At 49.4% G+C, this 23,789-nt stretch overlaps 3 protein-coding genes across 3 annotated transcripts in view; 2 read left to right on the forward strand and 1 right to left on the reverse strand.

The window, feature by feature from the left end:
* Positions 1-5,566, forward strand: part of LOC140350819 (uncharacterized) — a 10,479-nt gene extending 4,913 nt beyond the window's left edge. Inside the window, exon 6 of the mRNA XM_072436334.1 lies at positions 3,579-5,566. Coding sequence (XP_072292435.1) covers positions 3,579-4,863 — 1,285 coding nt within the window. The 3' untranslated portion in view covers positions 4,864-5,566. The remainder of the gene's footprint in view (positions 1-3,578) is intronic.
* A 3,698-nt stretch (positions 5,567-9,264) lies between these two features.
* LOC140350820 (uncharacterized) lies at positions 9,265-16,446 on the forward strand. Its single transcript, XM_072436337.1, has 4 exons — positions 9,265-9,351; positions 9,427-10,483; positions 14,647-14,704; positions 15,085-16,446. Exons 1-4 carry the CDS (start codon positions 9,265-9,267, stop codon positions 16,292-16,294), a joined length of 2,412 nt encoding a protein of 803 aa, XP_072292438.1. The 3' UTR covers positions 16,295-16,446.
* A 3,687-nt stretch (positions 16,447-20,133) lies between these two features.
* LOC140350821 (uncharacterized) overlaps positions 20,134-23,789 on the reverse strand; it is a 30,818-nt gene continuing 27,162 nt past the window's right edge. The window contains exon 8 of the mRNA XM_072436338.1: positions 20,134-23,107. Within this exon, the coding sequence (XP_072292439.1) occupies positions 21,577-23,107 (1,531 nt within the window). The 3' untranslated portion in view covers positions 20,134-21,576. The remainder of the gene's footprint in view (positions 23,108-23,789) is intronic.

Here is a 23,789-nt window from a genome sequence, read left to right on the forward strand (position 1 = left end):
ATCTAAACTGGTCCGAGAGACACATTTACTGCAAATGGAAGTATTTATACCACTATAACTTCAGTAAAACTACATAACTTTGTGATTTAGATCTAAAATGAACGTGTCCAGCCTCAGGCACAATGTCCCTGTCAGAGCTGTGCAGTTATTCAGAGCTGGACATCTAATCCTTATGTGACTGTAAATGAACAGATTTGTTTGTGATTCACACAAACTCATAACGAGCTCAGGAGTTTGGAAAGTGAGAAAGTTAAATGTGATAAACTTATTCTGACAAACACACGTCGTCTGGTGCCAGAGCTCAGAAAGAACAGAGAAAGAGTCTAAACTCGGTGTTCAATTCAAGTTTTGGAATAAAGATCTAAAATGCTGCTAAAATGACACATAAGTAGATAATGATTTAAATTATTAATTATTTTGTTCATTTTAAACCGCACGATTGATCTTAAACTAATGTTTATCAACGTCCTGTTCAAAACCGAGCCCCGCCTCCTCACAGTGATAAGCCCCGCCTCCTCACAGTGATAAGCCCCGCCTCTTCACCGTGATAAGCCCCGCCTCTTCAGTGATAAGCCCCGCCTCTTCACCGTGATGAGCCCCGCCTCTTCACAGTGATGAGCCCCGCCTCTGATAAGCCCCGCCTCTTCACAGTGATGAGCCCCGCCTCTTCACAGAGATGAGCCCCGCCTCTTCACAGTGATAAGCCCCGCCTCTTCACAGTGATGAGCCCCGCCTCTTCACAGTGATGAGCCCCGCCTCTTCACAGTGATGAGCCCCGCCTCTTCACCATGATAAGCCCCGCCTCTTCACCGTGATAAGCCCCGCCTCTTCACAGTGATAAGCCCCGCCTCTTCACAGTGATAAGCCCCGCCTCTTCACCGTGATGAGCCCCGCCTCCTCACAGTGATAAGCCCCGCCTCTTCACCGTGATAAGCCCCGCCTCTTCACCGTGATAAGCCCCGCCTCTTCACAGTGATAAGCCCCGCCTCTTCACAGTGATAAGCCCCGCCTCTTCACCGTGATGAGCCCCGCCTCTTCACAGTGATAAGCCCCGCCTCTTCACAGTGATAAGCCCCGCCTCCTCACAGTGATGAGCCCCGCCTCTTCACAGTGATAAGCCCCGCCTCTTCACAGTGATAAGCCCCGCCTCTTCACCGTGATGAGCCCCGCCTCTTCACAGTGATAAGCCCCGCCTCTTCACAGTGATAAGCCCCGCCTCTTCACAGTGATGAGCCCCGCCTCTTCACAGTGATAAGCCCCGCCTCTTCACAGTGATAAGCCCCGCCTCTTCACAGTGATGAGCCCCGCCTCTTCACAGTGATAAGCCCCGCCTCTGATAAGCCCCGCCTCTTCACAGTGATGAGCCCCGCCTCTTCACAGTGATGAGCCCCGCCTCTTCACAGTGATGAGCCCCGCCTCTTCACAGTGATAAGCCCCGCCTCTTCACCGTGATGAGCCCCGCCTCCTCACAGTGATAAGCCCCGCCTCTTCACCGTGATGAGCCCCGCCTCTTCACAGTGATAAGCCCCGCCTCTTCACAGTGATAAGCCCCGCCTCTTCACCGTGATAAGCCCCGCCTCTTCACAGTGATGAGCCCCGCCTCTTCACAGTGATAAGCCCCGCCTCCTCACAGTGATGAGCCCCGCCTCTTCACAGTGATAAGCCCCGCCTCTTCACAGTGATAAGCCCCGCCTCCTCACAGTGATGAGCCCCGCCTCTTCACAGTGATAAGCCCCGCCTCTTCACCGTGATAAGCCCCGCCTCTTCACAGTGATGAGCCCCGCCTCTTCACAGTGATAAGCCCCGCCTCTTCACAGTGATGAGCCCCGCCTCTTCACAGTGATAAGCCCCGCCTCTGATAAGCCCCGCCTCTTCACAGTGATGAGCCCCGCCTCTTCACAGTGATGAGCCCCGCCTCTTCACAGTGATAAGCCCCGCCTCTTCACAGTGATAAGCCCCGCCTCTTCACAGTGATAAGCCCCGCCTCTTCACCGTGATAAGCCCCGCCTCTTCATCGTGATGAGCCCCGCCTCTTCACAGTGATAAGCCCCGCCTCTTCACAGTGATAAGCCCCGCCTCTTCACCGTGATAAGCCCCGCCTCTTCATCGTGATAAGCCCCGCCTCTCTATAACAAGCATTAGATTGTCATTTGCATATTTGTATTTTTTTACACTTTAGAACCATTAAAGTGTCACTCGCAGTAAAGGGATGTGGGCGGGGCTAGGGGGTAGGGGAGCACTGGATCCTCAGTTGCAGGACAACACAGGATAAACTCATTAACATGCATGAATTATTCAAAACACAACTTTTAGTGAACCAGCTGAAGGAACTCTTAAAACAAGAATCAAGTTTAAACAAGTTTATTTTGTATCATATGTTCTACAGCAGAAAAAGAAGAAGAGTACATACATATAAATACATATAAAGAAGAGTATATATATATATATATATATATATATATATATATATATATATAGTCTGAAGCTCTCGCTCTCTCTGGTGAGATGCAGCTGTGGTCCATAATCCAAATTATATAATTTTGGGGAAAAAATCGTTAGGGGACCAAATGTAAGGCAAGGCAAGGCAAGGCAAGTTTATTTGTAGAGCACATTTCATACACAAGGCAATTCAAAGTGCTTCACAGCAGGAAAAATGCATTCAAATCACAAAGAAATTACAGAAACAGAAATACAATAAAATTAACTAAATTAAAAATTATCAATCCAACTGATTTTCTAAACTAATAAAATCACAAACAAAAGAGAAGAGTGCAAAGAAAAAATCCTTTCAGTCATATGCACAGCTAAACAAAACTGTTTTTAGCTTAGATTTGAACATTGTCAGAGTAGAACCTGTCTCACATCTTCAGGAAGACTGTTCCAGATTTTAGCTGCATAAAACTGAAACGCAGATTCCCCATGTTTAGTCCTGACTCTGGGCACCAGCAGGAGGCCGGTCCATGTTTAGTCCTGACTCTGGGCACCAGCAGGAGGCCGGTCCCTGAGGTCCTCAGAGTCCGAGATGGTTCATATGGCACTAACATATCCAAGATGTACTTTGGTGCTAGGCCATGGAGAGACTTGTACACAAGCAGAGCTGCTTTAAAGTCTATTCTCTGAGCCACAGGGAGCCAGTGCAGAGACCTGAGAACAGGACTAATGTGATCATACTTCCTGGTTCTAGTCAGGACCCGAGCAGCAGCGTTCTGGATGTACTGCAGCTGTTTTACAACTCGTTTGGAGAGACCAGTGAGCAGGCCGTTACAGTAGTCTAATCTACTGGAGACAAACGCATGGATAAGTCTCTCTAAATCTGGTTTTGACACTATATTTTTGATTTTGGCAATGTTTTTTAGATGGTAAAAAGCTGCTGATGTTATTGATTTGACGTGGCTATTAAAGTTCAAGTCTGAGTCCAAATGTATCAGCAGATCTCATCAAAAACTCACATCGGTCGATATGTAATTCACGATATTGACGACTTTCCGCTTCGAATGTTTGTCCAAATGCAGCTCTGGGATTTAAACGTGTCTGAGCTGCTGTTTCACCGACTCTGATTCTGTTTTTATCCTTTTCAGGTCCGTCCCAGAGTTCAATGTTGTGATTGTGAAGACGGAAGATTCACTGCTCCAACAAACTGAGCCCAAAGAAGAGGAAACGCCTCCGGAGCCACATTTACGCTCGGAGACGGAGGGAGACACGAAGGGAGACACGAAGGGAGACACGAAGGGAGACACGAAGGGAGACATGAAGGGAGACACGGAGGGAGACACGGAGCACTCGTCTAACGGCGACGATGAAGACTGGGGAGCGCCATTGAACTGTTCGGACGATGAAGACGACTCTGCACCAGAGACAACGGAGACAAGGGACACTGCGAAGAACGAAGACGGGTCGGGAACAGTCCAAGGAACTGAAGACGGAACATTCAGCTGTTCCTTCTGTAATAAAGAATTTACAAAACTCACTGGACTAAAGCGCCACATAAGGGTTCACGCGGGGGAAAGACCATTCAGTTGTTCGACCTGCAGTAAGAAGTTTGCCACTAAAACCCACCTGCGTGTTCACATAAGAACGCACACGGGAGAGAGGCCTTTCAGCTGTTCCACCTGTAACAAAACCTTCTCCCAGGTCAGTGCTCTGAACGCTCACAGGAGAACGCACACGGGCGAAAGACCCTTCAGCTGTTCGGTCTGTAATGAAAGCTTTACAGAAGTGACTGGACTGAAACGTCACATGAGCCAGCACACGGGCGAAAAAACATTCAGCTGTTCGACATGCAACAAGACGTTTTCCACAAAGTTTAATTTGCACGTACACATACGGACGCACACAGGAGAGAGGCCTTACAGCTGTTCGACCTGCAGTAAGACGTTCTCTACTAAATCTGATCTGCGTTCACATTTAAGATCGCACACAGGAGAGAGACCTTACAGCTGTTCCACCTGTAACAAGACCTTCTCCTACGTCGGGACTCTAAACGCTCACAGGAGAACGCACACGGGCGAAAAACTGTTCAGCTGTTCGACCTGCAATAAGACGTTCTCCTGCAGGTCTAATCTGCTTTCACATACAAGAACACACACAGGCGAGAGACCTTACAGCTGTTTGACGTGTGACAAAACCTTTTCCTTCCTGGGTGCTCTGAACGCGCACAAAAGGACGCACACGGGCGAAAAACCGTTCAGTTGTTCCGTCTGTAAGAAGGAATTCTCTCAACCCTTTGGACTCAGACGCCACATGACACTGCACACGGGGGAGAAGACTTTCAGCTGTTCATTCTGTACTAAAACATTTTCCCGGAAGTGTAATCTAAATCGCCACGAGAGAATCCATACGACTCTTGTCTCAGACGACACTTGAACTCACGCTGGTCAAACATTTCCAACGCACAATATGAGGTTTATTTTATTGGCTCTACAGTCTCTGCAAACGGAAGCATGTCGGTCCTGGACCATCTACAGTCTGTGGGTCTGTGGCAGCAGGATCTCTCCTTCTGTGGGTCTGTGGCAGCAGGATCTCTCCTTCTGTGGGTCTGTGGCAGCAGGATCTCTCCTTCTGTGGGTCTGTGGCAGCAGGATCTCTCCTTCTGTGGGTCTTTGCAGCAGGATCTCTCCTCGCTGTGGTCCTCCTTCAGGTTTCTACTTTTCCCCAACTCTGTGTTTTTATGTCATTTTCCCTGCAGAGGGTGTAAGGACAGAGGGCGCTCTTCCTCTCACAGACACAGGGGGCGCTCTTCCTCTCACAGACACAGGGGGCGCTCTTCCTCTCACAGACACAGGGGGCGCTTTTCCTCTCACAGACACAGGGGGCGCTCTTCCTCACTCAGACACAGGGGGCGCTCTTCCTCACACAGACACAGGGGGCGCTCTTCCTCACACAGACACAGGGGGCGCTCTTCCTCACACAGACACAGGGGGCGCTCTTCCTCTCACAGACACAGGGGGCGCTCTTCCTCTCACAGACACAGGGGGCGCTCTTCCTCACACAGACACAGGGGGCGCTCTTCCTCACACAGACACAGGGGGCGCTCTTCCTCTCACACAGACACAGGGGGCGCTCTTCCTCTCACACAGACACAGGGGGCGCTCTTCCTCTCACACAGACACAGGGGGCGCTCTTCCTCTCACAGACACAGGGGGCGCTCTTCCTCTCACAGACACAGGGGGCGCTCTTCCTCACACAGACACAGGGGGCGCTCTTCCTCTCACAGACACAGGGGGCGCTCTTCCTCACACAGACACAGGGGGCGCTCTTCCTCACACAGACACAGGGGGCGCTCTTCCTCACACAGACACAGGGGGCGCTCTTCCTCACACAGACACAGGGGGCGCTCTTCATCACACAGACACAGGGGGCGCTCTTCCTCTCACAGACACAGGGGGCGCTCTTCATCACACAGACACAGGGGGCGCTCTTCCTCTCACAGACACAGGGGGCGCTCTTCCTCACACAGACACAGGGGGCGCTCTTCCTCACACAGACACAGGGGGCGCTCTTCCTCACACAGACACAGGGGGCGCTCTTCCTCACACAGACACAGGGGGCGCTCTTCCTCACACAGACACAGGGGGCGCTCTTCCTCACACAGACACAGGGGGCGCTCTTCCTCTCACATGGAAGAGCCTAAACGATCACACATGAAGGCTGTAAAGGGGCGGTGCCTCCGGGAGTTCTTCTTCATGTGTTCAGAGCCACGATCCGGCACGACTGTGGTCACGTCGGCGACATTTGTGAACAACGTGAGTGAAGTTATAATCTGTGTTCTATAATAAAGACTTATTATTGCATTGGATTTCTTTGAGTCTTCTCTGTGTCATAAATGTGTTTTCCAGAAGAAACTATGACAACAAGGATGGAGAGTGAGATCGACAGTTGGATCGGTGCAGCGGCTGCAGTGATGTCGCGGATACAAGCGGTCGAAATGAGTTTCCTCCGCCGTGTGGCTGGGCGCTCCCTTAGAGATAAGGTGAGGAGCTCGGCCACACGGGGGGGGGAGCTCGGAGTAGAGCCGCTGCTCCTCCAGCTGAGGTGGCTCGGGCATCTGTTCCGGAGCCTCCTGGGCGCCTCCCTGGGGAGGTGTTTCAGGCATGTCCCACCGGGAAGAGGCCCCAGAGAAGACTCAGGACACGCTGGAGAGACTATATTGCCCGGCTGGCCTGGGAACGCCTCGGGATCCCCCCGGAGGAGTTAGAGGAAGTGTCTGGGGAGAGGGAAGTCTGGGAGTCCCCGCTCAGACTGCTGCCCCCGCGACCCGGCCCCGGATGAAGCGGAAGAAGATGGATGGAAACTATGACAACATGGCAAAAAGAAACCATTCAGCTGCACAGAGCATGTTCTTGCCCGACAGACACAACTTAGAATTTGACTAAAATTTGAATGTTTATTGTCAATTTCCACCAACAAACAACAGCAAAACGTTAAAAAAGCCGACGATTGTTCCAGTTTGTGTCACTGTCCAGTACAATATCAACAGTACTGTACATTTTATCATCTGCAAATGTTTACTGTGAATATTCAGTGTCCACGTGAAAAAAACGGATCAAACTGACTAAAAACAACAAAAACATGGATGGAACTCAAGATTGTGATTCTTCGGGTCTCACTGTCATAATGAGGAGCAAATGAGTCATGTCAGGTCATTATATTCTCTAAACGAAGTCAAACCACATTTAAAGTACATTTTATCTGGATGTTCCAGTGACGGTATCATTACTTTTACATTCAGAATGTTTTGTTTTGTCACTGCTCCTGAAGAGACGAGACAGGACAGTCACTTTCAGACTTTATGAAATCTAAGGACACGTTTCTCTCGTTCTCAACTGACCTTTTCCAGCCCAAAGATGCCGATTCAATCCAGCGACGAGATCAAAGACTTCTGCCACAAATGATTCATAAAGAGCAGATCTCGAGAACATGAGACGACCACAAACACAACTGGAACTTCCTGGGACTCTTTGGACTGGGACCAGAACTGAACCCAACATTCAGGGGCCAAAAGCTGCTCATGTTGTGCACGTGTGTTTGCAAAAAGAACACTTTAACCTTTATGGGTCAATAACGGTGAGTTTGCCCAGACTAAATGTATTAAACACAGACGCTTTGGTTTGACCAGCGTCTCGAGCTGCTCTTTCCAGACGCCGTCCAGAGAAGGAACAGAATTCGTTTGAGCGACCGCCGTCTCATGTCCAAGCGACTTTACTCTTTTCTTCAAGAGAGCGTTTGTCCAAAGAAGAGAGAAGATGCTGAGCTCTCGTTTCACGCCTGTTTCTCTGACGCTCTGTGACTCTTGTCCTGTCGCTGCGTGAACACTAGTGGGCGCTTGTCTCCTCCCTGAGCTTCCTCTTCTTCTGGCTGTTTGTATGATTGTTTGGGCGATGACTGAAGCCCCGGTGCATGCTGGGTAAACGATAAACGAAGGTCCGACCGTATGGATTCTGTTCAGCGCCAGAACACGACATTTTTATTACAGTAACAACTTCACATATTAGTAATTATTATGAGTTATTCTGCATCTGGTTTACATCTGAGCTCACAGTGTTTTCCTTTTGGTCCTTTTAAAACACATATTATAAAAACACATATTATAAATCTGTCTCTATGTCCTCCAGTCTCTGTCTGACTCTGATCTTTACTTTATTATTCATTGTTTGTGTTGCAAACTGTGTTCAATGACGAGGGCTGTAAACCTCTTGTGATTCTGGTTCCGGTGGTTTCCATGGCGCCTGAGAGAAGCTCAATCCTGTTCGTCTTCATTCTCTAGGTCTTTCGTTTCCATAGCGACTCGTTTGGGGCTTAAACGATTGGTCAATAAACTGTTTGACTGGTTTGTGTGTTTCAGAAGTGACCGACAGCTCTTTTCACCTGTAACTATGGTAACCGTGGCTACGAGTGAGATCTGTTTACATTCGGGAAACACTTGTTCACCAAAAACTAATCATGATCTGATTTCTGATTCTGAGTAATCTGATTTGTTTCAGATGTTCACGTTTGTGCTGGAAACAAAATCATTTTGTTTCAATCCTTGAATTTTCTCTTAAATTTTTTCATATTTAATATGAAAAAAATTGAGAAAATTCAAGGATTGAATGAATTAAAAATAAAACCGTTATTATTAAAGTTCGACATGTGAATATCAGATTTCTCTTGTGTTGTAAAAACACCTTTATGTGTCGCCCACAGCAAATGAAATAAAACTGCTCTTGACATGTTCTGTAGATAATATAAAACTAATTATCTAAAACATAGTCACATTTATTATTGTGATATGATGGTTAATTATTACAATGTTGATACTATTGCATCATTTGAATATTATTTTTAAACATAATCCTTGTTAAATTAAAACATAAAGACATAATTAAGGCTCATTCAGTCTCAAATCTGCCGTTTTCAACATTTTCTTTGAAAAAACAAATAAATACAAAACAGAACGTTTGTTGTGTTATTGTGTTTGTTCTGCCCTGATGTTTGTGTAGATGTGTCTTCTTCATAACTCATGTTATGTGTTCCTATTAAAACACTTTTGGTCATTACTACATTATGACATTATTGTCATATTTCTCCTTTTCCTGGACACAGAGCCTCATTAAAGAAGACACGGGGGATTTTGGATGTTGTTTTGTGTCACATCACATAAATGTGTTTTATAATCGATATTTCACCAGATCCGCGTCAGTGACAGATTCAGGAAGTGTCGGTCACAACAAAAGCCGGATCTTCCGGGAACACGTCCCTCCCACTCGGGCGTCAGCCAATAGGAACATGGGGAAGATTCTGAATAACCAATCAGAGCAGAGAAGCCGAGGCTCGCGGCTCAGAGCAGTGCGGGACCTTTTCCAGGGCAGTTCCGTCTGTGGTCAGCGTTAGCTCAAGGCTAAAGCTCAAAAGTTTGTCAAAATGTCTAAAGACCAAACGCGTTTGAAGAAAGCTCTGACCAGAGCGAAGCAGGAGGAGGAACTGCCCCGCTCCAGAGAGGAGAACCAGGGGAAACTGCCCCGCTCCAGAGAGGAGAACCAGGGGAAACTGCCCCGCTCCAGAGAGGAGAACCAGGGGAAACTGCCCCGCTCCAGAGAGGAGAACCAGGGGAAACTGCCCCGCTCCAGAGAGGAGAACCAGGGGAAACTGCCCCGCTCCAGAGAGGAAAACCAGGGGGAACTGCCCCGCTCCAGAGAGGAGAACCAGGGGAAACTGCCCCGCTCCAGAGAGGAGAACCAGGGGAAACTGCCCCGCTCCAGAGAGGAGAACCAGGGGAAACTGCCCCGCTCCAGAGAGGAGAACCAGGGGAAACTGCCCCGCTCCAGAGAGGAGAACCAGGGGGAACTGCCCCGCTCCAGAGAGGAGAACCAGGGGAAACTGCCCCGCTCCAGAGAGGAGAACCAGGGGAAACTGCCCCGCTCCAGAGAGGAGAACCAGGGGGAACTGCCCCGCTCCAGAGAGGAGAACCAGGGGAAACTGCCCCGCTCCAGAGAGGAGAACCAGGGGGAACTGCCCCGCTCCAGAGAGGAGAACCAGGGGGAACTGCCCCGCTCCAGAGAGGAGAACCAGGGGGAACTGCCCCGCTCCAGAGAGGAGAACCAGGGGGAACTGCCCCGCTCCAGAGAGGAGAACCAGGGGAAACTGCCCCGCTCCAGAGAGGAGAACCAGGGGGAACTGCCCCGCTCCAGAGAGGAGAACCAGGGGAAACTGCCCCGCTCCAGAGAGGAGAACCAGGGGAAACTGCCCCGCTCCAGAGAGGAGAACCAGGGGAAACTGCCCCGCTCCAGAGAGGAGAACCAGGGGGAACTGCCCCGCTCCAGAGAGGAGAACCAGGGGAAACTGCCCCGCTCCAGAGAGGAGAACCAGGGGAAACTGCCCCGCTCCAGAGAGGAGAACCAGGAGGAACTGCCCCGCTCCAGAGAGGAGAACCAGGAGGAACTGCCCCACTCCAGAGAGGAGAACCAGGGGGAGCAAGAGCGAGACCCCAGGCCTGATCTGGACCAGGGTCTGGACCAGGATCTGGACCAGGATCAGGACCAGGATCTGGACCAGGGTCTGGACCAGGATCAGGACCAGGGTCTGGACCAGGGTCTGGACATCCCACTGATCACACAGATGAAGTCAGAGCCAGAGGAGCAGTGCATCAAAGAAGAGGAGGAGCCACTGCCAGTGTAAGTTCTGCCACTGAAACCGTAGCTTCTCAAAGTGCCTCACACGCCACACCTCACACCTCACACGCCACACCTCACACGTCACACGCCACACCTCACACGCCACACCTCACACGTCACACCTCACACGCCACACCTCACACGTCACACCTCACACGTCACACGCCACACCTCACACGTCACACCTCACACGTCACACGCCACACCTCACACGCCACACCTCACACGCCACACCTCACACGTCACACGCCACACGTCACACGCCACACCTCACACGCCACACCTCACACGTCACACCTCACACGCCACACCTCACACGCCACACCTCACACGTCACACGCCACACCTCACACGCCACACCTCACACGCCACACCTCACACGTCACACGCCACACGTCACACGCCACACGTCACACGCCACACCTCACACGCCACACGTCACACGCCACACGTCACACCTCACACGCCACACCTCACACGCCACACCTCACACGCCACACGTCACACCTCACACGACACACCTCACACGTCACACCTCACACGACACACCTCACACGACACACCTCACACGACACACCTCACACGCCACACCTCACACGCCACACACCACACGCCACACCTCACACGCCACACGCCACACGTCACGCCACACGTCACGCCACACGTCACACGCCACACGTCACACGCCACACCTCACACGCCACACACGCCACACCTCGCACGCCACACCTCACACGCGACACGTCACACGCCACACCTCACACGCCACACCTCACACGCCACACCTCACACGCCACACGTCACATGCCACACGTCACGCCACACGTCACATGCCACACGTCACGCCACACGTCACGCCACACGTCACGCCACACGTCACATGCCACACGTCACACGCCACACGTCACGCCACACGTCACGTCACACGCCACACGTCACACCTCACACGCCACACCTCACACTCCACACCTCACACTCCACACCTCACACGCCACACCTCACACGCCACACGTCACGCCACACGTCACGCCACACGTCACGCCACACGTCACACGCCACACCTCACACGCCACACACGCCACACCTCGCACGCCACACCTCGCACGCCACACCTCACACGCGACACCTCACACGCGACACCTCACACGCCACACCTCACACGCCACACCTCACACGCCACACGTCACACGCCACACGTCACACGCCACACCTCACACGCCACACCTCACACGCCACACCTCACACGTCACACGCCACACCTCACACGCCACACCTCACACGCCACACGCCACACGTCACACGCCACACCTCACACGCCACACCTCACACGCCACACCTCACACGCCACACCTCACACGCCACACCTCACACGTCACACGCCACACCTCACACGCCACACCTCACACGCCACACCTCACACGCCACACCTCACACGCCACACCTCACACGCCACACGCCACACGTCACACGCCACACCTCACACGCCACACGTCACACGTGACACGCCACACGTGACACGCCACACCTCACACGCCACACCTCACACGTCACACGTCACGCCACACGTCACGCCACACGTCACACGCCACACGTCACACGCCACATCTCACACGCCACATCTCACACGCCACACCTCACACGCCACACACGCCACACCTCGCACGCCACACCTCACACGCCACACGTCACACGCCACACGTCACACGTCACGCCACACGTCACACGCGACACGTCACACGCCACACGTCACACGCCACACCTCACACCTCACACGTCACACGCCACACGTCACACGTCACGCCACCCGTCACATGCCACACCTCGCATGCCACACCTCGCATGCCACACCTCGCACGCCACACGTCACACGCCACACGTCACACGCCACACGTCACACGCCACACGTCACACGCCACACGCCACACCTCACACGCCATACCTCGCACGCCACACCTCGCACGCCACACCTCACACGTGACACGCCACACCTCACACGTCACACGCCACACCTCACACGCCACACCTCACACGCCACACCTCACACGCCACACGTCACGCCACACGTCACGCCACACGTCACACGTCACACGCCACACGTCACACGCCACACGTCACACGCCACACGTCACACGCCACACGCCACACGCCACACGCCACATCTCACACGCCACACCTCGCACGCCACACCTCACACGCGACACGTCACACGCGACACGTCACACGCCACACGTCACACGCGACAAGCCACACCTCACACGCCACACCTCACACGCCACACGTCACACGCCACACGTCACGCCACACGTCACGCCACCCGTCACATGCCACACCTCGCATGCCACACCTCGCATGCCACACCTCGCATGCCACACCTCGCATGCCACACCTCGCACGCCACACGTCACACGCCACACGTCACACGTCACACGCCACACGTCACACGCCACACGCCATACCTCACACGCCACACCTCGCACGCCACACCTCGCACGCCACACCTCACACGTGACACGCCACACCTCACACGTCACACGCCACACCTCACACGCCACACCTCACACGCCACACGTCACGCCACACGTCACGCCACACGTCACACGTCACACGCCACACGCCACACGCCACACGTCACACGCCACACGTCACCCGCCACACGTCACACGCCACATCTCACACGCCACATCTCACACGCCACACCTCGCACGCCACACCTCACACGCGACACGTCACACGCGACACGTCACACGCCACACGTCACACGCGACACGCCACACCTCACACGCCACACGTCACACGCCACACCTCACACCTCACACGTCACACGCCACACGTCACGCCACACGTCACATGCCACACCTCGCATGCCACACCTCGCATGCCACACCTCGCACGCCACACGTCACACGCCACACGTCACACGCCACACCTCACACCCGGGTCTTTGTGTGGAGTTTAGGACGAACCACGGCTTTGGCCACTTCCTGTGCAAGAGGCCCAGACCTCCACCAGGGGCCCTCACGTGACCTCACGTGATCCTCACGTGACCTCACTTGACCCTCAGTGTCCTGACCACTGACAGGTCCCGCTTAAAAAAACACGTAACAATGTAATGATAATAACTTCTGCCGGAGTATAATCCAGAGCATCGTTGTCTAAATATTGTAAAATGTTCAAGTACTTCACTGAGTATTTACTGAATTTTTACTGAGTATTTATTGAGTATTTACTGAGTATTTGCTGTACTGTTCACGCCCTTAAATCCTCTCAAAGACTTTCATGACCGTAACAGATCTCCTGTTCTGTTTGTCCCGCCCCCTTCAGACAGCTCAAACGCCACGCCTATGTAAAAGCCCCCACAGTGCAGCTCCGTGGAGGAGAACAGGAGGAGAACAGGAGGAGCAGGAGAACAGGAGCAGCAGGAGAACAGGAGGAGCAGGAGAACAGGAGGAGCAGGAGAATAGGAGGAGCAGGAGAACAGGAGGAGCAGGAGAACAGGAGGAGCAGGAGAACAGGAGGAGCAGGAGAACAAGAGGAGCAGGAGAACAAGAGGAGCAGGAGAACAAGAGGAGCAAGAGAACAAGAGGAGCAAGAGAACAAGAGGAGCAAGAGAACAAGAGGAGCAAGAGAACAAGAGGAGCAGGAGAACAGGAGCAGCAGGAGGAGCAGGAAGAGCAGGAGCAGCAGGAGGAGCAGGAGAACAGGAGGAGCAGGAGAACAGGAGGAGCAGGAGAACAGGAGGAGCAGGAGGAGCAGGAGGAGCAGGAAGAGCAGGAAGAGCAGGAGCAGCAGGAGGAGCAGATTATGGAGTGAACACTTTAGTGTATTTGAATGTTTAAGTTTCCATCATCTCCTGCTTTTCCGGGGCCAGGCAGCGGTCTAAGCTCCTCCTCCTCCAGGAAGATCACGAGGCGTCCCCAGGGCAACCGAGAGACACGCCCCCTCCTGCGTGTCCTGGGTCTTACATTCATACACATTACATCGCCCGGATGGGCTTTAGAGGGGCCCCACCCTGGAGCCAAGTCTGTGGCTGGGTCGAGTCCCATGGGGCCCGGGAGGTAAGGGGCCTTGGAGGCTCCATAAGGTAAGGGCCCCGGGAGGCTCCGTAAGGTAAGGGCCCCGGGAGGCTCCGTAAGGTAAGGGCCCCGGGAGGCTCCTTAAGGTAAGGACCCCGGGAGGCTCCGTAAGGGGCCGCACAGAGAAATCTGAGCACCAATAGAAGGCGGGGCTTCGATGTCATTCAGCTCCACTGTCCCGCCGCAGACTGGGGCTGTGTAGAGTTTGCATGTTCTCCCTGTGCTCCTCCCATCACTAAAACATGTACAATAGGCTCCTCCCCTCTGGGGCCGGGACACTGAAAGATTCAAACACATACTTCTGTTTACTGACTGATATTAGTTTAAATTAGATGAATCAAACTGTTTTATTTCTTTTTCAGGTCCGTTCCAGAGTTCAATATTGTGTGTGTGAAGTCACTGCTTCAACAAACTGAGCTCAAAGAAGAAGAAACACAGGAAGAGGAAGTGAGCTCAGAGCCACGTTTCCTCTCGGAGTCTGAGGGAGACACAGAGCACTCGTCTGACTATGAGGAAGACTGGAAAGCTCCATTAATCTGTTCAAACGATGGAGACGACTACGACAAAGTCCAGATCACAACGGCACAAATGTCAGGACTGTCCCCCAAACACAAGTCTGCAGCAGAGACGTCCAGAAGTCCCAAAAGAGTTAGGAAGACGCGCCAGTGTCCCGTGTGTAAGAAGAACATAAAAGGGAGTTTAAAAAGACACATTCGAATTCACACGGGAGAGAGACCTTTCTGCTGTTTAACCTGCAATAAATCATTTTTCGATAATTCTGATCTACAAAAACATCTAAGAACACACACAGGGGAGCGACCTTTCAGCTGCTCAACCTGTAACAAAACATTTTCCTTCAAGAGTGCTCTAGTTCTGCATAGTAAGAAACACACCGGCGATAAACCATTCAGCTGCTCAATGTGTAAGAAAACGTTTTACACAAAGTCGCAACACCGTTTACACATAAGAAGGCACACAGGAGAGAGACCATACAGCTGTTCAATCTGTAACAAAACGTTCTGCCAGATGGGCACTCTAAACGTTCACTTGAAAACACATTCCGTTGAAAAGCCATACAGCTGTTCCATTTGTGGGAAAGAGTTTTCCCAGCTCGTTGGACTGAAACGCCACATGAGACTGCACACGGGTGAAAAACCATTCAGCTGTTTCATCTGTAAGAAAGACTTTGCACAACACTACGGACTGAAACGCCACATGAAACTTCATCCAGGGGGAAAACTATTAAACTGTTCCATTTGCAAGAAAGAATATGCCACGCCCAGAGAACTGAAACGTCACATGCACCAGCACATGGGCGGGAAACCTTACAGCTGCTCAACCTGCAATAAGAGATTTGCCACTAAATGCAGTCTGAATACACACATAAGAACGCACACAGGAGAGAGACCGTTCAGCTGTCCAACCTGTGACAGAAGGTTTTCCCAGTTGGGGACGCTAAAAGATCACATGAGGACGCATACAGGCGAGAAACCATTCAGCTGTTCCATGTGCAACAGCTCATTTACCAGGAAAGGTAATTTAACGCACCACAAGAAGATTCACCAGACCTGAGTCTCAGAAGACACGTTTGTGGAAATGTTCACGGCGACGCAGCGTGAGAGTCTCTGTGACTCTGTGTCTCTCTGGGACTCTTTGGGACTCTCTGTGACTCGGGAACGTGACGAGTCGCTTGTGTCGCTGTTTCACTGACGGGTTTAACCTTTGGCCTTCAAGAGAAACATTCATGTCCCTACTTTTATTGATTGAAAGTAAATTCATTGTTGTTGTACATTAATCTGTTTTTATAGGCATTTTAAAACCCTAATTTATCATAATTTAGAATTTTAAGGCAAAAAAGGGATCCTTTGTTTTGTTTCTTAATTTGGTGAAAAAATATGTGCAACCACAATGAAATACAGTCATGAGGAGTCGAATAACTAACGAGGGCAGTGGTTAGCGCCCTCGCCACACATCAAGAAGGTCCCGGGATTGATCCTTTCTTTGTGGAGTTTGTTCAGCAACAGGCTCCGCCCCTCAGTGATGACATCAGCCTGCACAGGGACGATAGGTTGAAATCAGCACTTGGGTTACACTTGGTACACCTGATAAGGTTAATGTAGATTGTGCACTGTCCCTGTCTCAAATAAATACATAATAATACATATTCAATACACGTGACGTTCCTCTTTATGATGCTGCGATACATGCAGGAAGTTTTACTTGTGTAACCGTAACTCTGACAAACTCTTGACTCACCCGACTGTAGCGTTAACCAAAACGTAGCGCTCATAAGTCGGTGGGAAACTCACGACCACTTTGGGCCGCGGATCCGTGTCTTCTTGTGTTCGGCTCCAGAGTTCAGGACCTGCAGCTGTTCAGTCCCAACGTCCGGTTCTTTGGCTTTAGAAATCTGTGAATGAGCCGCGCGAAGAAACAGTGCGGCGTGTGAGTTTACCTGTGAACAGTAGAAGAAGAAACAGTGCGGCGTGTGAGTTTACCTGTGAACAGTAGAAGAAGAAACAGTGCGGCGTGTGAGTTTACCTGTGAACAGTAGAAGAAGAAACAGTGCAGCGTGTGAGTTTACCTGTGAACAGTAGAAGAAGAAACAGTGCAGCGTGTGAGTTCTCCTGTGAACAGTAGAAGAAGAAACAGTGCAGCGTGTGAGTTTACCTGTGAACAGTAGAAGAAGAAACAGTGCAGCGTGTGAGTTTACCTGTGAACAGTAGAAGAAGAAACAGTGCAGCGTGTGAGTTTACCTGTGAACAGTAGAAGAAGAAACAGTGCAGCGTGTGAGTTTACCTGTGAACAGTAGAAGAAGAAACAGTGCAGCGTGTGAGTTTACCTGTGAACAGTAGAAGAAGAAACAGTGCAGCGTGTGAGTTTACCTGTGAACAGTAGAAGAAGAAACAGTCCAGCGTGTGAGTTTACCTGTGAACAGTAGAAGAAGAAACAGTGCAGCGTGTGAGTTTACCTGTGAACAGTAGAAGAAGAAACAGTGCAGCGTGTGAGTTTACCTGTGAACAGTAGAAGAAGAAACAGTGCAGCGTGTGAGTTTACCTGTGAACAGTAGAAGAAGAAACAGTGCAGCGTGTGAGTTTACCTGTGAACAGTAGAAGAAGAAACAGTGCAGCGTGTGAGTTTACCTGTGAACAGTAGAAGAAGAAACAGTGCGGCGTGTGAGTTTACCTGTGAACAGTAGAAGAAGAAACAGTGCAGCGTGTGAGTTTACCTGTGAACAGTAAAAGAAGAAACAGTGCAGCGTGTGAGTTTACCTGTGAACAGTAGAAGAAGAAACAGTGCAGCGTGTGAGTTTACCTGTGAACAGTAGAAGAAGAAACAGTGCAGCGTGTGAGTTCTCCTGTGAACAGTAGAAGAAGAAACAGTGCAGCGTGTGAGTTTACCTGTGAACAGTAGAAGAAGAAACAGTGCAGCGTGTGAGTTTACCTGTGAACAGTAGAAGAAGAAACAGTGCAGCGTGTGAGTTTACCTGTGAACAGTAGAAGAAGAAACAGTGCAGCGTGTGAGTTTACCTGTGAACAGTAGAAGAAGAAACAGTGCAGCGTGTGAGTTTACCTGTGAACAGTAGAAGAAGAAACAGTGCAGCGTGTGAGTTTACCTGTGAACAGTAGAAGAAGAAACAGTCCAGCGTGTGAGTTTACCTGTGAACAGTAGAAGAAGAAACAGTGCAGCGTGTGAGTTTACCTGTGAACAGTAGAAGAAGAAACAGTGCAGCGTGTGAGTTTACCTGTGAACAGTAGAAGAAGAAACAGTGCAGCGTGTGAGTTTACCTGTGAACAGTAGAAGAAGAAACAGTGCAGCGTGTGAGTTTACCTGTGAACAGTAGAAGAAGAAACAGTGCAGCGTGTGAGTTTACCTGTGAACAGTAGAAGAAGAAACAGTGCAGCGTGTGAGTTTACCTGTGAACAGTAGAAGAAGAAACAGTGCAGCGTGTGAGTTTACCTGTGAACAGTAGAAGAAGAAACAGTGCAGCGTGTGAGTTTACCTGTGAACAGTAGAAGAAGAAACAGTGCAGCGTGTGAGTTTACCTGTGAACAGTAGAAGAAGAAACAGTGCAGCGTGTGAGTTTACCTGTGAACAGTAGAAGAAGAAACAGTGCAGCGTGTGAGTTTACCTGTGAACAGTAGAAGAAGAAACAGTGCAGCGTGTGAGTTTACCTGTGAACAGTAGAAGAAGAAACAGTGCAGCGTGTGAGTTTACCTGTGAACAGTAGAAGAAGAAACAGTGCAGCGTGTGAGTTTACCTGTGAACAGTAGAAGAAGAAACAGTGCAGCGTGTGAGTTTACCTGTGAACAGTAGAAGAAGAAACAGTGCAGCGTGTGAGTTTACCTGTGAACAGTAGAAGAAGAAACAGTGCAGCGTGTGAGTTTACCTGTGAACAGTAGAAGAAGAAACAGTGCAGCGTGTGAGTTTACCTGTGAACAGTAGAAGAAGAAACAGTGCAGCGTGTGAGTTTACCTGTGAACAGTAGAAGTATCTCCACAAATACTTTCACTTTCTTATTTTGTTTCTTCTATATTAATACATACGATGATGTCATTACAGTCACATGTTTGGCATGAACTTTGACCTTTGTCAGAAGCTCCTGATACTCAGATACAGAGGTAGTACTCGGGTACAAATCCTCAGATATATTTTTCTACTAATCCTATTTGTATTGTATATAATGTAATGTATTGTATATAATGTATATATTGTATTGTATTGTATATAATGTAATGTATTGTATATAATGTATATATTGTATTGTATATAATGTAATGTATTGTATATAATGTATATATTGTATTGTATTGTATAGAATGTATTGTATTGTATATAATATATTGTATTGTATATAATGTAAATGTACGGTTTGGGACGACAGTCGGAAACGAGCTAAACTAAAGCTAAAACTGGCACATGGCACTGTCCCAGTTCAAATAAATGAATAAAATAAATGTACATTTAGTAACTTTTTCAAGAAATTGTACTTCTTGGAGTAACTTGATGACACTAAATATATACTGTAATATTTGTAATGAAGTAACAGTCTCGTACTTGAGTAAAAGTGTTGTTTCTCTTGACAAAAGTTTTTGAAAATCATTTGAAAATACCAGATTTTGTGGTTTCATGTTTTGTCACTTCAGTTAAATGACAATAATATTACAAAATACAATTATGAATCAGATGTTACTTCCAGTCAGTTTCCCAAATACATGTTTAAAACTTTACTTGAGTCATATCACTCTGAAGTAACTTTACTCTTACTCGAGTACAGCTTCTGCTTCGATTGAACGATGAAAAAATGACAGAAATCTTTATAAACTTTTCATATTTATTCTCACAAACTGGTATTTTTTTCCTTTGGGGTCTTTCCCCAGTTTTCAGTAAAACCGTGGCACAAAAGGCACAAATGACACAAGAGAAGTCACTTTTGAATGATATTTACATCAGTCAAACCTTTAGGAAGCGTTTAGGAACGTGTCGCGACTAAAGGAGCTGAACACAAAGTAAAAGTGCTTCACAGAACAAAGAAAAACGGGAAAAGCAGGAGGCAGCGACACAGAGATCCCACGTTAGAAATGCATTTACACGTCACAGATCATCCACGGGCAGAACATTCAGTCAAAACATTTACATTCATGTCGTTTATTCTCCAAGTACATTTAAAAAGCTCATTATAGTCGATTCCGGTCGTTCAGGGCTCGGATTCTTCCCCTGCTCAGTCCGGACTCCGGCTCTGGCCGACGCGACGTGTGAAGAGGAAAGAAGTCATAATGACACAATCAACACCTGAAAGCAGCAGAAGCTAATATTACACTTTACATGACAGAACCAGGTGTGGGAACAAAACCGGGACAAACTCGGACGAGAGGAATCGACAGTAAAACGTGTGAATCAGAGTTTAACAGATGATTCGCAATAAAAAAGGAAAAAGAGGCAGTGGAGCTGGAACAAGAGGAGCCGCTCCGACACGCTGCAGGTGGAGGCTGAAGCTGGTGCGTCGCATCTGCATGACTGGGGAGAAGCCGGCCACGCCCCCTGCCACGCCCCCTGCCACAGCACAGAGCGCTCCACAAACACATCATTCAGGCCGTCCTCCATCTGGCCCTCATTTCAAAGCTTGCAGTTTGTAGGGGCCATTTTTTGGGAACGTTTCACCATTAATAATTCATATTCATCCAACAGTTCATTTTGAAAAATTTGTTTCAATGTATTTGTGTATTTAAAATGCGACGGTGCATATTCATGAACGTGCCAGATTCAACCATAAAAAGCTCAGTTCAGTCTGTGGCAGGTTGATGTTTGGACAGTGATTCACAGAGGATCAAGAGCGACTGATAAACTCTAGAATAAACATAATCAGACGATATTTGGCACCAATACTTTGTGCCGGAGCCTAAGTTTGTCCTTAGTGCATCAGATTTGTCTTTTTAACAGACTAAATTATGGAATGAACTCCCAGATTCCTCTTTGGCTTTCACTTGTTTGGACCGTCTCTGTAAAGGTCGGTGTTATTTGATTTCGTTGCAGTTTAAAATGCTTTCACGTGTCTGTATTCCTTTAATCTGACCTTGTGAGTTGATCTCTGTGAAAGGTGTGGAATAAATAGTAAATAATTACATAAAAATATAAATAGAAGAGCACTAGGTTTTCTACACAATCCATACAAATACATTCTGGTATTTTTTCTTTTTAACTAAAGTGACCGTTACTTCAACTTAAAGTAGGTGCGTGGGTCATTTTAAAATCTCAACAGCGACATCGAGCAAAAATCTCATTGTTACGGCGTTATTTTGAAACCTGTGGATCGGCTCTCCAGAAAGTTCCAACACGAACAAGGCAAGAACGCTTCAGTCACGCTCTGAGCAGCCGATTGGTGTGTCCTTGGGCGTGTCCTTGGGCGTGTCCTCTGTGGTTAGAGCCGCGTGGATCCTTCTGCTGTGTTTATTCAGATTGCTCTTATGGGTAAACGCCTTATTGCAGAACGAACAGCTGAACGGTTTCTCGCCCGTGTGCAGTCGCCTGTGCGCATTCAGCGTGCCCATCTGGGAGAATGTTTTGTTACAGACCGTACAGCTGTAAGGTCTCTCGCCCGTGTGCGTTCTGGAATGCGAACGCAGGTCAGACTTTGTGAAAAAGGTTTTGCTACAGACCGAGCAGCTGATGAGCTTCTCCCCCGTGTGCGTCCGCATGCTGTGCTCGTCCAGGCTGCTCTTGTGGGAGAACGTCTTGTTACAGACGGAACAGCTGTACGGTTTTTCGCCCGTGTGTATTTTGACATGCACAGCTAGAGCACTCTGATGGGCAAACGCTTTGTTGCAGGTGGGGCAGCTGTAAGGTTTCTCGCCCGTGTGCGTTCTTATGTGTGAGCGTAGGTCAGCGTTCGTGGTAAATATCCGGCTGCAAGTTGGACAGCTGAATGTGTTCTCCCCCGTGTGCAGCCTCATGTGATACTTCAGTCCCGTGGCTTGGATGAATTCTTTGTTACAAAAGGCACAGCTGAATGGTTTTTCACCCGTGTGTGTTAATTTGTGAGTGTTCAGTAAATCCATCCGGGAAAATGTTTTGCTACAGGTTGAGCAGCTGTAAGGCTTCTCTCCTGGGTGCGTTCTCCTGTGTGCAGTGAGATTAAACTTGGTGGAAAATGCCTTGTTGCAGGTTGGACAGCTGAAAGGCTTTTCCCCCGTGTGTTTCCTCATGTGGTTCTTCAGTCCGGAGAGTTGGGTGTATTCTTTCTTACAGATGGTGCAGCTGAACTTGTTTTCCCCCGTGTGCAGTTTCATGTGGCGAGTCATTCCAGAGAGGTGGGTGAATTCTTTCTTACAGAAGGAACAGCTGAAGGGTTTTTCACCCGTGTGTATTCTTCTGTGAGAATTCAGAGAGCCCATTGTGGTAAAGGTTTTGTTACAGGTTGAACAGCTGTGGGGTTTCTCTCCTGTGTGCGTTCTCATATGTGCACTTAGATGAGACTTTGTGTAAAATGTTTTGCTACAGGTTGAACAGCTGAAGGGTCTCTCGCCTGTGTGAATTCTGATGTGCTGTTGTAAATCCCGTTTGCCCCCTTTTATTCCTTTTTTACAAACGGGGCACGGGCGTATCTTGGGTCCTTTGCCTGTCGCCGACTTGTCTCCGTTCTTCGCCGTGTCGCTCGTCTCTGGTGCAGAGTCTTCTTCTTCGTCTGAGCTGCTTAATGGAGCTTTCCAGTCTTCATCTTTGCCAGTGTCAGAAGAGTGCTCGGTGTCTTCCTCAGACTCCGAGTGTAATTGTGGCTCTTCGCTCACGTTCTCTCCTTGCGTTTCCTCTTCTTTGGGCTCGGACTTGAGGGGAGAATCTTCCGTCTTCACACACACGACATTGAACTCAGACCTGAAAAAGATGAAAACAGCATAAAGTCAATCTCATCTTGGAGGAGCCATTCAGGCGAAAAGACAAAAGGTTAAAGTTGGTGCCCAATAGTGTACAAGGAAAATGGTTTTGACTCTGGTTAGTTACTTATCAATGCTTAGTTTATCCAACTGAACTTTTTATTACTTTGGTTTTCACATTGTGTCAAATGATGGGTCAAGTGTTGGACTCCTGGCGGCACGGGGCCTTTCTGTGTGGAGTTTGCATGTTCTTCTCGTGTCTCTTCCCACTAAAAACATGTCAAATCGACTGTGACAGACTTTCCTGAAGAAGATTTGCTAAATCTCAGTTGAGCTGGTTAAATAAAGGTCAAGAAGGTGTGAAAACGAAGCTGAAGGTTAAATCAGTCTAAAGTAAAAGGCAGTGACAATTAAAGAGAATTAAACTGAAGCTAAATGTTTAAACATTTAAAGGGCACCGTGTAAAACCGTGTAAAACGGATTCTGGGCAAACGAAATGACCCTTTTTGGCAGTATTTATTCCACACATAATTGTACTTAAAATCACACCTATATGTCGTCCTAAACCACGTTGTGGGCAGCGGTGTGATAATGAGGGATCCACCCACTGAGCGGCAGGGCGGGGCTGACCACACCCCTTGTGCTGCTGCCTCGTGACGGACGGAGAGATTCTGAGCGGTTTCTTTTTTACAATGAGC

This window comes from Eucyclogobius newberryi, unplaced genomic scaffold, assembly GCF_026437365.1.
Source record: "Eucyclogobius newberryi isolate DKJ021-1_F unplaced genomic scaffold, fEucNew1.0.hap1 SCAF_8, whole genome shotgun sequence".
NCBI classification, from domain to species: domain Eukaryota; kingdom Metazoa; phylum Chordata; class Actinopteri; order Gobiiformes; family Gobiidae; genus Eucyclogobius; species Eucyclogobius newberryi.